At 36.3% G+C, this 16343-nt stretch overlaps 1 protein-coding gene and 1 pseudogene across 2 annotated transcripts; one reads left to right on the forward strand and one right to left on the reverse strand.

Annotated features, from left to right (window-relative positions):
* The first annotated feature begins 1710 nt into the window (after window positions 1-1710).
* On the forward strand, window positions 1711-8601 carry LOC137811529 (serine/threonine-protein kinase VIK-like). Of its 2 annotated transcripts, XM_068613318.1 has the most exons (11): window positions 1711-2257; window positions 2370-2444; window positions 2539-2655; window positions 3460-3554; window positions 3909-4029; window positions 4123-4202; window positions 6218-6277; window positions 6818-6939; window positions 7024-7109; window positions 7193-7308; window positions 8294-8601. In XM_068613318.1, the coding sequence occupies exons 1-11, from the start codon at window positions 1973-1975 to the stop codon at window positions 8418-8420; spliced, it is 1284 nt and encodes a 427-aa protein (XP_068469419.1). In that variant the 5' UTR covers window positions 1711-1972; the 3' UTR covers window positions 8421-8601. The 2 variants fall into 2 exon arrangements, with proteins under 2 accessions (XP_068469419.1, XP_068469420.1); XM_068613319.1 differs by lacking the exon at window positions 3460-3554 and having other exon boundaries at window positions 1840-2257; window positions 2370-2449.
* Window positions 8602-9016: 415 nt separating this feature from the next.
* LOC137809378 (probable pre-mRNA-splicing factor ATP-dependent RNA helicase DEAH2) lies at window positions 9017-14358 on the reverse strand (annotated as a pseudogene).
* Window positions 14359-16343: the final 1985 nt, after the last annotated feature.

Consider the following 16343-nt stretch of genomic DNA (forward strand, 5'->3'; position numbering starts at 1 on the left):
ATCTCATTTTCGCTTGAGTGAGATCCCCTCTCGCTTGAGCAAAAATAGACCCGAGAGCACTTCATATTTTCATTATATTCTCGTTTGAGCGAGAATCTTCTCGCCTGGAAATATGCAGAGAATAGTTTGTAAAATCTGATACATTTCACATTTTCAACCAAAAATTTTCCTTCAATTGTTATGTTATCAAAGTAACAAATTCCTTGCTAAAGTTGGATAATTACTCTAGTATAGCTATTCTATAAAATTATAATACCATATATCCAATATCTCTAAATCAAAATCAAATAACCAATACTCAACAAACACTACCCTTTAAGTGATTCATCAAACTATTTAATTACATTCATTTACTTATTCAAATAAAAAATACTATAATTTTACAACATCTACCATATCTATAATTTCACATCCAAATCTCAATCAAATTCTAATATACTAAAACATGAAAGAAAAATTGAGATTGGTGACCACGTCACCCCCACATCTAGATCTTCTAACTTAGAGTTCTATTGAAAATTTAAACTAGCTTCTCTTACCCGAGTTTGAGTAGGTGCTCATTAAGAGTTCCAAACCTACCAAAAGCAAGCTCAGGGCAGTTTACCTGCACCATTGAGTCTTGATAAAAAAAAGTCTAACTACATCACCAGGACTCTAAGTTAATAGAGACTAATCTTAAAGCTAAAAGAGTCACATGTAAAGGGCCTATACTAAAGGTAAACCTAACCATATCAAAACTGACTCAAAGGAAAGAATTAGCAAAAGTGATCTTACTTTGTCTAAAACTCTGATCGGTTAGTCTTGTAGTATTCGTTGTTAGGAATCCAATGACAAATTTTGATCATCATTCTGATGACAAAAATGTTAAGAAACTCAGAGAGAAGGTAGGGGAAAGAAATAAGAAGAAATAATTTAGAGAGATGGTGCTTCTTTTAAAATGAAACTTGAATAATTGATTTTTCTATTTATATATTATATTTATTTTAATAATAAAATATTTAAATATCATTTAAATTATATCACATATTATAGCTATTATTTTAGGTCGTTACAAAAATACTAAAGAAAAATTTAAAGTCCCCATCAAATTTCGTTCTATTACAAATTAAATTTGAATTTATACGCAAGGAAATGCTTACAAAAAATAATTTAAATACTAATAGAAACTGCATATTTTATTTAAATAACATGTTAAAAAATAGTAATGATATATTTAGATAATTTTTTCTCTAAAGATTTTAAGAAAGAAAAATAATTTTTTTTTTATAAATTAAAATAAGTAGTATGTAAAAATTCTTTGATGCACCTTTCCTATTTTTTTCTCATGCTTATAACACATATTAAAAGTGATCACGTATTAAAATTAAGTTTGATTTACTTTATGAATTACATTTTGAAAAATATAAATTCCTCTTTCCCATGTCCATATTTTTATATAAATGTGATAGCCCTTTCTGACCAACCTAAAGAACGATATTGATAGCTATTGTAACGTGAATTTGAAGCGTGGAAATGTGGAATATCCAGTTTCATATGTGAGGAGAAGGCTTTTTTTTTGTGTGGGTATTATTAAGTATTAAAATTATTGAATGAAAATTAGCCACAAAAGTTTTATTATTGTATATATTTTATTGTAGAAAATGAGTCAGAAAATAGAACTGGTAAATGAGAAGCCCATCTTATAAGGTTAGTTATTGTCCATTTTGTGTTGTAATAAAAAAATTGTTATATTTAAAATGACTAAAGTGGTATATAACAGTTGATTGGTTGAAGCAGTAAAATGAGTTGAAGCGGTTAAACGGTAATAACGATGAAAAGTTAATATACCTCACGCGGATTGAAAGAGGTGTGAGTTGACATTGAAAGCATGGTGGAGTAAGGGAGCAACCAAAAGCAAAGAAAACGCAAAAGAGGAAGAAGAAGAAGAAAATATAATTAGGCGAGTGTTGAAGAAAGGGGTGAGTTTGAAGAGATGAGTTCGGGAAGCCATAGTGAGAAGGAGAAGGAGAAGGAGAAGGAGAAGGAGAAGGAGAAGCAGAGGGTGAGTCGAACGTCGTTGATACTGTGGCACGCTCACCAAAACGACGCCGCAGCAGTGCGGAAGCTCCTGCAAGAGGATCCTTCGCTGGTTACGGCAAGGGATTACGACAACCGCACCCCGCTCCACGTCGCATCCCTCCACGGCTGGATCGAAGTCGCCACGTGTTTGATCGAATTCGGCGCGGATGTCAACGCGCAAGATCGTTGGAAAAACACTGTAATACTATTATATAATAACAACGATTATTATTCTCAGCGTTTTTATTTCACTCCATGCTTGATTGTGAAATGGTGAATGAACTTTAGGTTTTGGTTGTTGTTGTGAACAGCCTCTGGCGGATGCGGAAGGAGCTAAGAAGACTGATGTGATCGAGCTTTTGCAATCTCGCGGAGGCTCGTCTTATGTGAGGTTTTATTTTATTGTGTATAATTCTGGGTTTGTGTTGTGAATGGTGAGTGAAGTTGAGGTTTGGTTTTGAATGCTGATGGTCGTTGCAGGGGCAAACTGGAAGCCATTTTGAACCGAAGCCTGTTCCGCCGCCGTTGCCGAATAAGTGTGACTGGGAAATCGAACCTACCGAACTTGACTTCTCCAACTCCGCGAGAATCGGAAAGGTAGCTTTCGCTTCTGCGTTTTCTTGGTTTGACTTTGGTCAAACTCGTTGTTTCACTACAATTCTGAACTGTTATTTAACACAGACATAGATTTGTGCTATGTTTTAGTCCCTATAGTGGCAAGTTTGATAGTTGACTAAAGTGTTTGCTGCGTAATCGTCATCCAAGTACGGTCGTCGCATTTCAAGCTTTTTTATGGATGATTCTGGAAAAAAGGAAACAAATTTCTGTTCTGTTTCATTCCTCTCGTTTTTGTGTTAAAAGCTGTTTTCTAAAACCATTTTACACTAAAGATCAATCAGTTTCTCATCTGAAATAAATTAAGTATTGATTTTTTTTTTCAAAACAGCTGTTGTAGAAAACCCAATAACAGCAACAACTGAAAAGTGTTTTTTCATCGTCTTCTCTTTGTTTTCTTTAAATGCGGTGTTTATGTGTTCAGTCAGAGGATATTTAGAAGGAAAAAATGCTCAAGAGACAAACTCTCTCCAATGTTCTCAAGGGACAAACAAATTTTAGAAAAAGGAAAACTGCTTTTAAAATTAATAAAAAAAAGAGAGGGATAAGGTATTCTCCTAGGAAAACAGATTAATTGGCATGGGGTTGTTTCAGCTTATCTAGTTCTCTCGAATTCGAGTCCTCAGTATAAAGATACATTAAATACTAGGAGGAGAGCTTTACCGTCCTTAGTAATCTTACCTGGATTGAACAAGATTTTATTTGTTGAAGGATATATATGATCTATACCAGAAATAGCAAGACAATGGTTTAATTTGTTTTCGTGTATATTTATGTTTCATGAAGGGGTCTTTTGGTGAGATTTTAAAAGCCCATTGGCGTGGAACACCAGTCGCTGTTAAACGTATTCTTCCATCTCTTTCAGAAGATAGATTGGTGATGTGAGATTCTTTCTTTCGTCTCTGGCATTTGTTTTGGTTGCTGCTAGTTGGTCGTTATTTGCGATGTGAATGTCATTAGATTGCTTGTGACTGGTGAAGTTGTTAAAAAAAAGGTCTAGTGGCTTACTTTTACCTGTTATCCGTTAGCATTAGGAAAGACTTTGACAATTTATTTAACTGTTTTTGCTAAATGTACTCATGGTTTATTCTAAACCTATTGGATATTGGATGCGTAGTCATGTCTGTTTATGATAAATGATAAACAGTTAAAGGAATTGGGGAGGGGGGCGAGAATATAAATCGTATGTCACAGGTTTTTTGGATATCTCATATTCTGTGTTAATTTTTATACAGTCAGGACTTCAGGCATGAGGTCAATTTGTTAGTGAAGCTTCGACACCCCAATATAGTTCAGTTTCTTGGAGCTGTTACAGACAGGAAGCCCCTTATGTTAATTACTGAGTATCTAAGAGGGGTATGTGAATAAAATAGAATTCCTTCAGATTGAGTGCACTTAGTTTTTGATCTAGCAAACTAATGCTTTAAATTGAACTTCGTTCATAAAAAGGGTGATCTTCATCAGTACCTCAAAGAAAAAGGTGCACTTAGTCCAGCAACAGCTATCAACTTTTCCATGGATATTGTGAGGTAATGGTATCTTTCATATTTTCTTTTCCTATTTTTATGTTAAAAAAAACTATTAAGAATAAAAATGAAATACATAGAGGAGGATTGAAGGAAATTACCAATAAAAAATTAAACCACGTGAAAAATAAATCACCAAAATTCTCTCCAGTTATTCTTACATCTGTTATATAACACAAGTCGGTTTTTCGAAGTACTGTGACATTGTGCTCCTGCCACAGCAGCTCCTCGTCTCTCTTCTACCCTTTCTTGGCTAGAAACCTCAACTCGCTCTTATTATTATTCAAAGTCTTCTCAGTAATCAGGATATTAGCGAACTTGCCACCTCCCATCATTATCTATCCTAATTTCGTTTTAAGCTTGCGATTTGCTTACTCTACCTTTTCAGTCCTTCCTTTATTTCTTCTAACGCAGTATTCATGTGCTATAATTGTAGATGCATAGCTTTCAAGATCAAATAATCATCTTCTTATTCCTCCTTGTATCATGAATTATAAGTTATGATAAAATCTCTGCATAAAATGTTGGTGAACAAAAAAGAAACTCACAATAATATTCTCCCATGTACGCGCTCAAATAATGATCATACACACTCGTATTTGTAAGCTCAATTTGACTTTTACCCTCTAATAATGTCATATTCTCTTGATTTCTACCGCTCAATTCTTTCAGTGGAGAGCTTAGACCATTCCAAACACTTTTCTGGTCAAAGATCAAAATAGTAGAATTTTTTAATGTACATTTGTCTTTTTTTTTTTGCTTTTGGTTCTTTTTCTTTTCTTTTCTTTTCTTTGGCATATGCTTTTTTTCTATTTCCTTTTTTTAGAATGCCTGAGTAAAAGTGAAAACAATTCAGGGTTATAGAAAGATAAGGGAAAATACTTGGTTGATTGAATGTCTGAGCAACTCTAGAATATCCAAGATGGATAATGGACAAGAAAGAGACGAGTGCGACAACTTTATGGTAACAAACTAACAACTAATAAACAAAAAGTATGGATGAACAAGAACGATTGATGAGGATTCTAGTAATAGACCAAAAGAATTCATAAAAACTAATAATTAACTACTAAGGATGTGAAAGAAATAGGTATTATTACTCCTTTTTAATTATGAAATCTTCAAAAGAATAATATTCATCCAACAATCAAGAACCTCTTATATCAAACTAATGCAGAAAACAAGATGGGTAAGAGGTATGTGGACAACACAAAATCAAATCTTGAATTGAAAGCTAATCCCGACTATGTCTTACTGCAATTCCTAAATCCCACAATAATGCTCACAAACTAACCAGAAATGGTAAACTTTGACCCCATGAGAATTTTTGCAGTCATGGACTCAAAGGTGAGGAACTTACCACAAGAATCACTCTCGATTCTCGGTACAATAAGAATTTTACAACCTAAACTCTAATGGAGAAGAGAATCTGAAATTTCCTATTCAAATTAACGTTCAACTCCTAAAATAAATGTTGTTCTTACCTTACATGGGCAAAACATAACCAATAAAAATTTGGTCATAGTTAAAACAAAAGACACAAACTAACCTAAAATCCATAACCAACTAGAAAAAGGAAATCCTAAACTATTACTAGCTCAAGTTAGGCCTTATCAATTGTTCAAGACTCATTAATATCGACTAATTCTTTAAGTTATGCTTCACTTTCTAACATAGCTTAAACAATCAAGTAGACCCATACTGTCCCATCGCTATCCATCACTGTTGTACGAATTTTAGCTACTAGGTTTGCCATGGTCTTTAGCTCCCATAGGCCTACAAGCTTTTTTCATTCGACCAACGAGAATTACAAACGTATCACTTGTATTTGCTTTGGCTAGCCTCCTTGATCTCCATCAAATAATATGGCCAGTGTATAACTAAGCTAATTTGATATCAACCTTTATTTTATCAACACAGATAATTGAATTAGGAAATCTAGAGGAATCTGTATACAATTCATATTCACTTAATTTGATCAATATGCTATAATATATTTTGTTGATATTGTTTTGCAGAGGAATGGCCTATCTCCACAATGAACCAAATGTTATAATTCATCGGGACCTAAAGCCAAGGTAAGTTGGTTATTTGCAACCTATATGTGAAAATATTATTATGGATAATATGCTACGACAGTATGTCAAGATGTATTGTGATACGGACTTGGTTATTATCAGGTGCCTACTTAGTAGAGTATTTAAATGTTTGGTTCTCCTTCCTTGGTAGATAACTTGAGAGTAAATTTCCAAGTTCTTGGGGTTGGTTGTACTTATCAAGAAGGGAGTAAAGTGTTGTAGAGTGAAAGCTGCTTAGCTTTTGAGGGTGTTGTAGAGTGAAACCCACTAAGATGTTGACTCTTACAAATGGTGCTATGATAAAGACTGAGATATTATCAAATGCCTATTCCCACTTTGAGTAGTATGAGATACTCGATAGAATATTTAAGTGTTTAGTTCTCTCTCCTTAATAGTGAGTTTCCCAATGGTTGGGTCCTTATCATATGGCTTATAAAGAAATTGAAGAAACTACGTTGACAAAATTTTCTCTTAAAAACATCCAGCTGGAATTAAGATGCCTTTGTATTATACGTTGAAGTGTATTTTCTAAAATTTCAGGAATGTTCTTTTAGTCAATTCTAGTGCCGACCATTTAAAAGTTGGAGATTTTGGATTGAGTAAGCTTATCACTGTCCAGAGTTCTCATGATGTATACAAGATGACCGGTGAAACTGGGAGCTGTGAGTATTCTCTGAATTTCTTTTAAAATATTAGTATCTATTCTTATGCAAAACTTAATTTTATTTCCTTGGGGATGAAAAAAGACCGCTACATGGCTCCTGAAGTTTTCAAACATCGGCGATATGATAAGAAGGTTGATGTGTACTCCTTTGCAATGATTTTGTATGAGGTAATTCCGCTTGCTTAAATACAGAAATTTTATGTGATACAATTTGAGCTAAATTTAATGCATGATACCTTTATCTCATGCAGATGCTTGAAGGTGAACCACCTTTTGCAAATCTCGAGCCTTATGATGGAGCAAAACGCGCTGCTGAGGGACATAGGCCTTCATTTCGGTCAAAGGGTTATACCAATGAATTGCAAGAGTAAGTCGTTTATGATACATTTCTTTCATTCAATTTTCTAGCACTCTATTTTGAAAGGTAGTTCTTGGCATGGTATCATTCTCTCTTTGACCAAATGGTCAAGAGCTTGTGCTGTTATCATTCTTCTAAAGTGGGTCCGATGGTTGTTCACACTTCAAGCCTAAAATGGCTTTCACATTACAAGCCATGTTTGAGATGTATAAAAATTTATAGGCTTGCATCTAATAGCTGAAGCTTTCGAGAGAGTAGGTCCTTTGCATTTCTTTAAAAAAACTCCAATCTAGGTTACGTGATGTCCTGCGTTATATCTTAAAATCGATACTGTCAGAAGCCCACCTACTTTAGATTGCCTTATAAACGTACTTACCAAGATGCTTCCATTAGAGGAAAATACTTCATGTCAGGCAATGCATTCAATTGATCATATCCTTTACATTGCTGATAAAAAATAAAAAAAAATCCTTTACATTTTCAGTTTGACCTCCCATTTGTTCTACATCTGACTTAGGGTTGATTTCTTCTCTTTGCTTTGTTACAAACTATTTGGTTTGATTTGAAATTTTCAACTTTACATACTCTAGTAGTGTGTTTAAATGTTTTGTGATATCTAAAGCCATGCGATACTCCATTGCTAGGCTTGCTATATATTGCCCTAATATCACGAAAGACTTCTTAGTTTTATTTCCCATTTTTTACCTTTACACTTAAGGGATGGTTATAATGGTTATGATTTTGCCACCTTTCACCATAAATGGAAGAACATTGACAACGCTTACTATTACTGTTTAGTACTTCTAACTTCACAAACCCCTAGTTGACTAGCATTAATATGATTTAACTTTTTCTTGCTGACCATTTCATTAGAGGGTCTGGTATGCTTTGTAAATTAGGCTATTAAAGTTATAGCATGCAAACATTTATTTCGTTCAGAGCATGCCTGGATCATAGAAGTAATCTTCTGAACTTTGGCCTTTCATGTTCGTAGATTAACGGAGCAGTGTTGGGCTCATGACGTGAATCGGAGACCACCCTTCATAGAGATCCTTAAACGTCTTGAAAAGATCAAGGAGAATTTACCTTCAGATAATCACTGGCATTTGTTTGCATCATAAATGTCTAATAGCATTAATTTGTTCAGAAATTCGTATGATTTATTTACCACTACCATCTGGTTTGCTGCGGCATTTATGGAGTGATTGGGCCAACTGGAAATCCTGCAAAGTCAATACTTTTTTCAACTGTTTGGATTAATGAGCAGACCAGGTGATTTTAATTGCCTGCCTTTGGTTTCTACTCTGTTTTTAATCTCATTTAAGCTCTCGTTTCATTCAAGTGAAAGCATATGCAATTTGTTGCCTATGTGTAAAGCGTTTCAGGTGTAAAAACTAATTGAGTAAGTAGGTCACTTCATGCAATCCGCTGTTTTATGTTTCATCTTTCGTTTAAAGAGATGGTAATAGTTTCCACTTTGTCTTATCTGTTCTTTTGGTATTGTTTAAGATCTCAGGTCAAATAAAAATAAAGCTAATTCATACAAATAAAAATAAAGCTAATTCATACTAAATAAGTGTTTTATAAGCTGATTTTGTAAGGTTGAATTAAACTTAAATTCAATTCTTAACCTTAAGATGATATCAGAACTGTAAAAGAATGATTGTATCTATATTATTAAATAAAGAATGCTCAGCTGAACTTTAGACATAAAGTAAAGATTTTCTAAATTTCCAAACATGGGCTGGATGAAAAAGATTAAGGCCCTCCGGAGGAGTCATGATATAAGTGGCGACAGAAGAGGAAATAATATCCAATTCAAATCCAAAAATAGTGTGGATGGCTACGACTTTTATCTGTGGCTCCTGGTTTCCTCCTTCTCCTTTTCTCGCTTCTTGTAAAGTTTCTCTAGAACATGCTTTGCCTCACAATGGGGGAAATTAGACAAATCATAGTAATGTGGTGTTATATCAACCAACCATTCCCCTCGTATGTCTGTAACAGTCTGAATAAAGTTGCAACTGGCAAGAACATGTTCATTATAAATTACCCATTCAGGCTTGTGGTCCAGACAATTTGATGGATGCAAATGCACCACCTGGTTGTCTTTCACCGTCAAATAGTGACCTGTACGCTCCAAATGAGCTACCTGCATGAAATACACAGCTAGCACAGCTTTTCTTATGTTGACATAGTAGTCGCGGATATTAAAGTCAGTGTTGCTTCAGATTAAACCGGGCCATGATACAGTTGTCAACATTATCAGCTGCTTGCAATGCCCTATGATTAACAAAGTTATCATAGCACCAAGAGGGATCCTCATTATTTTGCTTGTATGCGGGATAGACATTCAACAGCGTGAGGTGATCTCCATCAATGTGCCCGAACCTAGCTTTAGCTTCATCCGCAGCTTTCTGTGCCTCCCTAGGCCGGACAAAGCAATTGGGTACTGAAAGCATGGCAGAAATTGACAGAATCTTTTTTGAACAGTTGAATTCAGGATTGACAAGGAGCATCTTTGATATCTGTTGATCCAAGGGAAATTCACTCATAATCTCACCTAGCCTAGTTAAGTTACCATCATCATCCAATGCACCCAAGTAATTCAACACTTCCAATGCACGGATTCAAGTCTCAGGCGCAGGTGAGTCTATCAAATCAAGATGCACTAAATCAACTATGCCCAGTTTTTTCAAAGTAAGCACTGAATTGGCAAGATTTGATCTCACAATATCTGGATAAGTCTGGGGCTGAAGATCATTAATGAAATTTCTCTTTATTGTAAAGTCTAAAGCATTTCCCTGGTTGAGTTCTTCCAGCACGCCCAGATCTCTGATGTGCAGTAGCTTTCGATATCGGTGATACTAATAAAGACTCCACATGAACTTGGGGTTATAAAGCTTCTGTTTAGCAAAACCAAGATCAATGACATAAACAACACTAAGGTTGGTCATGGATTAGATTTTGAAAATCCAATCCAAATCCAAATATTTGGATTGGATTTTAAATTCAAATCCATATTTTTTATAAAACCAAATTAAATCCAATCGTATCCAAATCCATAGTTTTACAAAAACAAATTAAGTGGATTTTAAATCTAAATCTAAATTTTCTAAAAAAACTAACATATTATTAATATAAGTGTACTGTACGAGCCGTACGACCGACACGATGTCTCAGTCCTCATCAATGAGTCGACCGACACCACAAATTCAATTACGCTTAAGCATAGTTAATGAAATTAATCAACAATCAAGAGTTAGGTAATACATTTCTAAACATGACCCAAACCCTCTAATATGGCCCAATAAGAAAGGTCCACTAAAATAATATAAATAGCACAAAATTCCAGGAATCAAATACGTCATCATACAATGCTCTAAATACCGAGTGCCGAATACCAAAACTAACTTGAGCATCGGAGTGCCTTCTACAGGTACCATCCGAGTTTGGGTTACAAGAAGACCGAGAGGTGAAATGAGTAGAGGGAAAGAAGAAGTTTGCTTGGAGAGGAATTGAAGTGTTATCCGACCAACCGACCAAGGAAGGAAATGAGTAGTCTCAATAGTTCTCTGGGTCCCATCCTCGTTCGAGGACAATTTTTGGGGGCTTCGCATCTCGGTTATCGCCGGACATTTGTTCGGGTTCACTTCGATTTCTCGGTGGGTCAGCATGAAACCCAAGAACTTGCAACCTTCAACGCCGAATGCGCATTAATGTTCGTCTACCTTAGCGCTTCAAAGACCTCCTCCAGGTCTTTGATGTGTTGGTCACATGAGTCTGACTTCACCACTATGTCGTCCACATAGACCTCTACACACTGACTGATAAGTCCCTTAAAGACCTTATCCATGAGTCGCTGGTAGGTTGCTCTAACGTTCTTTATGTCAAACGACATTACTTCGTAGTAGTAATTGACATCGTCCGTCATGAAGGCGGTCTTCTCCTTGTCCCAAGAGTGCATGCTTATTTGGTTATAGCCAGAGTAAGCGTCCAAGAAACTTAGGATCTTATGACTGGCTGCTCCATCCACCAACCGATCGATGTTAGGAGGTGGGTACGAATCCTTCGGGAAGCCCCTGTTGATATTTGTATAGTTGATGTACATTCTCCATTTACTATTAGGTTTGGTGATCATGACCTCATTAACCAACCAAGTGGTATACTGGGCCTCTCGAATGAACTCGACTGATAGAAGCTTTTTGGCTTCTTCCTTCGCTTCCAGCCTCTTCTCTATGCCAAGGTTCCTCTTCTTCTGCGCGAATGGGCGTGTCTCCTTGTACACAGAGAGTTTGTGAGTGATGATATACAGGCTTACCCCCGACATATCGGATGTCGTCCAGGCGAAGAGATTAACGTTCTTCTTCAGCGCCTGGTGCACGAGCTCGGCCTCGGCCGCTGCTATGGTCGTGCCCACGCAGGTGCGATGCTCCTCGTCGAGAAGGGGAAATCGACGTAGCTCTTCTCTCGCTTCCAATCTTTCCTCGATCGTTCGGGGATCCAAATCGACCAAAGCAACTGTGTGATCCTTCGGTGTCGGCTGAACCTCTCTCTAAGGGGACTTTTGTCTTCGAGAGAATTTGCGCTTAGGGGATCAGTCGTTAGGTTCCACCCTAAGGCTCTCTGCGTAGCATTCCCATGCAAGCTTCTGATCCACATGCACGGTGAGAATGTTTCCCGACAACGACGGGAACTTCATTGCCATGTGGGGTGTTGAGACAATCTCTCTCAGCCAGATTGATTGATGATCGTCCCAACAGGATGTTGTACGAGGTGTTGGCATCCATCACCAGGTATCGAATCTTTATCGTTTTGCTTGCCTCCGAAGGTGGTATAGAGCTCGATGTAGCCTTTAGTACCAAACTTCTCACCCAAGAAGCGACCACATGGTTGTCATACGACATCATCTCTGCCTAACTTTGAAAGTTTTCTAGTAGAGGATATCTACAGAACTTCCCTGGTTTACCAACATTTTGATGATGGTGAATTTGTTGATGTTGACTGATATTACGCTGGAGTCGTCCTGTGAGGGGTCGACACCCTCGAAGTCTTCGTCAGTGAAGGTGATGGGTGACATCCTCGGCCGATGCTCGGGTCAGCGGTCATTATCCTGTAGTCTCTTCTTCTTGTTGGTTATTCTTTTCGTGGGGACAACTTTGCCCCTCGGTCACCCAAACGAATCGACGAAGATGCCCGACTTGGATAAGTTCCTCGATCTTATCCTTTAGGGCTTAATACTCCTCGGTAGTGTGTCCGCTGTTTTGATGATACTGACACCTGCGAGAACGGTCAGCATTATCAAAGCTTGCGGAACCTCCAAGATCCTTCCCCTGTCGGCAGTCAGGGGGGTGTATCTTGTGAGCTAGCTCCTTTAGTTGTCTCTGCGTCTATCTCCTCGACCAGAAGTTGATCGACCTTGAAGATCTTTCTCTTCCTTTCCTTTTTCTCCACTGGCCTTCGCTCAGGCCTGGTTGTGGAACTCTCTCAGCTCCTCCAACTGCATGAACTTGGCGGCTCTTCTCCTAAGCTCGTCCAAGTTGGCGGCAGGTTGCATGCAGAGGTTATCGGCAAACGACCCTGGTCGTAAGGCTGTCAGCATGTGGTGCATGGCCACATCCGGGCTCAAGTTTCGGATGCTCATAGCTACCTTTTTAAACCTGTCGATAAACTTTCTTAGGGACTCTCCCTTCTCCTGACAGATACCAACCGAGACAATGGAGGTCAGGTGGTGCAGTCGACTGGTGGCAAACTGTGTTTCAAACATGGACTCCAGCATTGCGAAGCTATCAACAGAGTTATGAGAGAGCTTGGTAAACCAGCTAAGGGCTCCTCCCTTCAACGACGTGGGGAACACTCGGCTAAGACCGCGTCTTTTGAGGTGTAAAGGCTCATGTGCGTGGTGTACGCATCCATGTTCTTGTCCGGGTTGGTCGTGCCATCGTAGCGCTCCCCGTTGAAGCCTTTCCACTTGTCTGGTAGTGGTACCCTGATTATGGAATCGGTAAAAGGATGCCGATCCACAAGTCCAATTTATGCTATTTAAATCCTATTCTACTGAAATACAAGGTAGGGAAAATATTTGGTGCTCAGGTCCAATAATTTGTGCCCTACTCCTAGTAATCTTCTGTGGCATAATGGACTATGCTAGCTATGAACTGAGTCTGACCTAGTCCTGGGTTCTGTGTCATGCTCCTAGTCATCCTTCTAGAAGATTGGGCTAGCTCAGTGGATGCTTTATCGGTCAGGGTTTCATCACATGTATATCTGTACCACTGTCCAAATGCCAACATCCAAGTAATCCCTTTTAGGTTTCTGAGTATAGAAAATTTCAACAAGATGTAGCCTTCCAAGAACTTTCATCAATGGGGCAGCAAAAAATAGTTCTGAAACTTTTCGGCTTCAAGAGTATCACTCATTACAATCAATTTCAAGTCAGGTATATTTTTAAGCACTTCTTTCACAAGGCCAAATAACACATCATTAGTCCTTTTGGTAGCCTCATCAAGACTAATAACCTTGTATCGTTCCAAAAGCGGTTAGATACTTCAAAGTTGTCGTCACACTATTGCAGTCTTCAAATCTGATACTGAACCAACCTCTTCCCCAATGGTTACATCCACATCTTCACCACACGATGCAAAACAGACATCACATCCACACTTCGAGGCTGAGTGCACACAATCATCATCTTCCTATGTTTATCTGGTGTCTCTAACTCAACAACATCCAAAACAAATTGAGGAATCTGAGTGGTTTTTCCACTACTAGTTTCATCGACAAGAATCAAAGTCTGATTATCTTTGAGAACCTACAAGAACTCTTCTTTCTGGTGCCAAACGGGGAGGGTTTTTCTCGTCTCCAAAATCTCGAAGTACTTTTGAGTGTAAGGCCTTGGGTTCCAGTGATTGATGAGAGCATTGGCAATGTTGTTATTGGCACCGCCATTGGATTTCATAATCTTCAACATATAATCATCTACCACATCGACCAAGCTCACCATCCTCTTTCTCTTCGTACCCATCAAATTGAAAACCCTAATTCCCCTAACCTCGATCTGTCCAAAACGGAGCTCGAAAGAAAATGCTATGTTTTATTAATAATAAACATTTTATAGAGTTAGGGATAAGAAAAAGCTTTGCCTAATGTAAAAATTTAAAAATCTTCTACACTCGTATTTTCTTCTTCCAATCTCATTTTCTAAAAACTTTTAAAATTATCCATTTCAAATTTTATAATCTGAAATATAAATTTGTATAATGAATTGTGCAATCTCGAACATTGGATAATCTGAAACATAAATTTTAATTTTCAGATTCTAGATTCTATAACCCGAAAAATTTGTAAATTTCACATTTCGGAATTAAAGAAAAAATTTGAAAGAATAATATGAGTATTTTTTGAAGTATGCCATGCAACAAGAAAGACATGGAGGTGTAGGAAGAAACTACCTTCAATCCATAATTCACAACACCTTTGTGAAATTTGATAAAAAAAATTTAATATGTAATGGTATTTTTTGTATTCTTTCTGAAATGCATAGATTGTTTAGGTTTCAATACTCTTTAATTGTTAAATGCATTAGTTAAACCTTAGTCTTTTTTATAATAAAATTTAAATATATATATATATATATATTATTTTTCAAAAATAGAATAGTAATCATTTGTCTATTTGTATCAATTTAAAAAAGTGTATATATTTAATGAAACATTTTATTAGTCATTTTATTAGTACGATTGAAATTAAAATTTCATTGAAAATCATAACATCATTATAATATTTTTTACACTAATATCTTATTATGCATGTGTTTGTCAATAATATTGTAAGACCGTTTACTTAATTTATCATAATACAAAAATAAATTAATTTAATAAATAAATAAAATTATTCAAAATTTATATTTAAAAATTTTCTTTTTTATTATTTTTAAAAAATATTTCTTATGCGAGTTGACCCGTAGGCCTGCGAGCCAATAAAATCAACCTACATTTTCTATGTTGGACAGGCCAAATACATAATGTAATTTTTTCCGTATGTAATTTTTGGCGCCGAGAAGCAGGAATTAAATTTGCAATAGATGGGATTCAAAATCAGGTTCCTTCAGTCATCAAAGAAACTTTAACCACTACATCAGACAAATTATTTAGTATTATTATTATTTTTATTGTACTTATTATTATTAATAAGGAAAGCTAACTTTAACTTTCAATAGTACCCTAGGCTAGAATATCTGAATGTGAAGGGGATGTGGTCCCAAGTTTCAATTTCTCTTGTAGGGATGTTATTTGATAAAAATGTTTGATTTTATGTTGTGTGAACATGTATAAATATTATATTTTGACAGTTTGGAAATTGTTTTTATTATTGGAAAGGTTCTTGAATGTTATGAATTTTGAATGTTATGTCATTGAATGATATGTATCATATATGAATGATAGAAATGGTATGAAATTGAATTCATACATTTGGGATAATGTATGGATGAATGTTTGTTTGTGTATTAAGTATTGATGCCTATGTGGTAACAGAGATCTTCGAACTTCACTGATGATCTAAGTCACATATACTAAGATATCAGGTAGTGAGAAGTTGATGGGGGAGTTCATGCACACCGTGACATATGAGATGCGCGGCTTGGGTTATATTGAACTTACCCTAATCCTTTATCTTGGATTTGCTAGTAATCTTTGGCTAGGGTGTTAGTCTCTAGTAGGACTTACTTAATACGGGTCTTCCGAAAGGCGTCAATTGTTATTCTGTTTGTTGAATATCCTTAATGTGTAGATTCGTGTGAGATCTATGTGATTTTTATGTTGGGATTTGAAAAAGAATGAATAATTGAGAAATTGATCCATGTAATTTGGTTTTCTCTTTTTATTTAATTGTGTATATTATAATTTTTTTACTAGCTTACCCATTTTTTCTTGTTGTGTTTGAACTACGATGACTGTACTATGTACATGAGCAAATGATCATACAGGTGCAGGAGAGACATGAAGGCTTTAAAGTTTTTTTTTGAGCTATGAATTGCAAATATTTGT

The sequence above is a fragment of the Phaseolus vulgaris genome, chromosome 2 (assembly GCF_000499845.2).
Source record: "Phaseolus vulgaris cultivar G19833 chromosome 2, P. vulgaris v2.0, whole genome shotgun sequence".
Taxonomy (NCBI): Eukaryota; Viridiplantae; Streptophyta; class Magnoliopsida; order Fabales; family Fabaceae; genus Phaseolus; species Phaseolus vulgaris.

Bases quoted from the DNA above. Each gene is read 5' to 3' on its own strand.
- LOC137811529 (XM_068613318.1), top strand. From the start codon at position 1,973: ATGAGTTCGGGAAGCCATAGTGAGAAGGAGAAGGAGAAGGAGAAGGAG. The intron at 2,445-2,538 runs GTGAGGTTTTAT...TGGTCGTTGCAG, and splicing joins CTCGCGGAGGCTCGTCTTAT to GGGCAAACTGGAAGCCATTT. The intron at 4,203-6,217 runs GTAATGGTATCT...ATTGTTTTGCAG, and splicing joins TTTTCCATGGATATTGTGAG to AGGAATGGCCTATCTCCACA.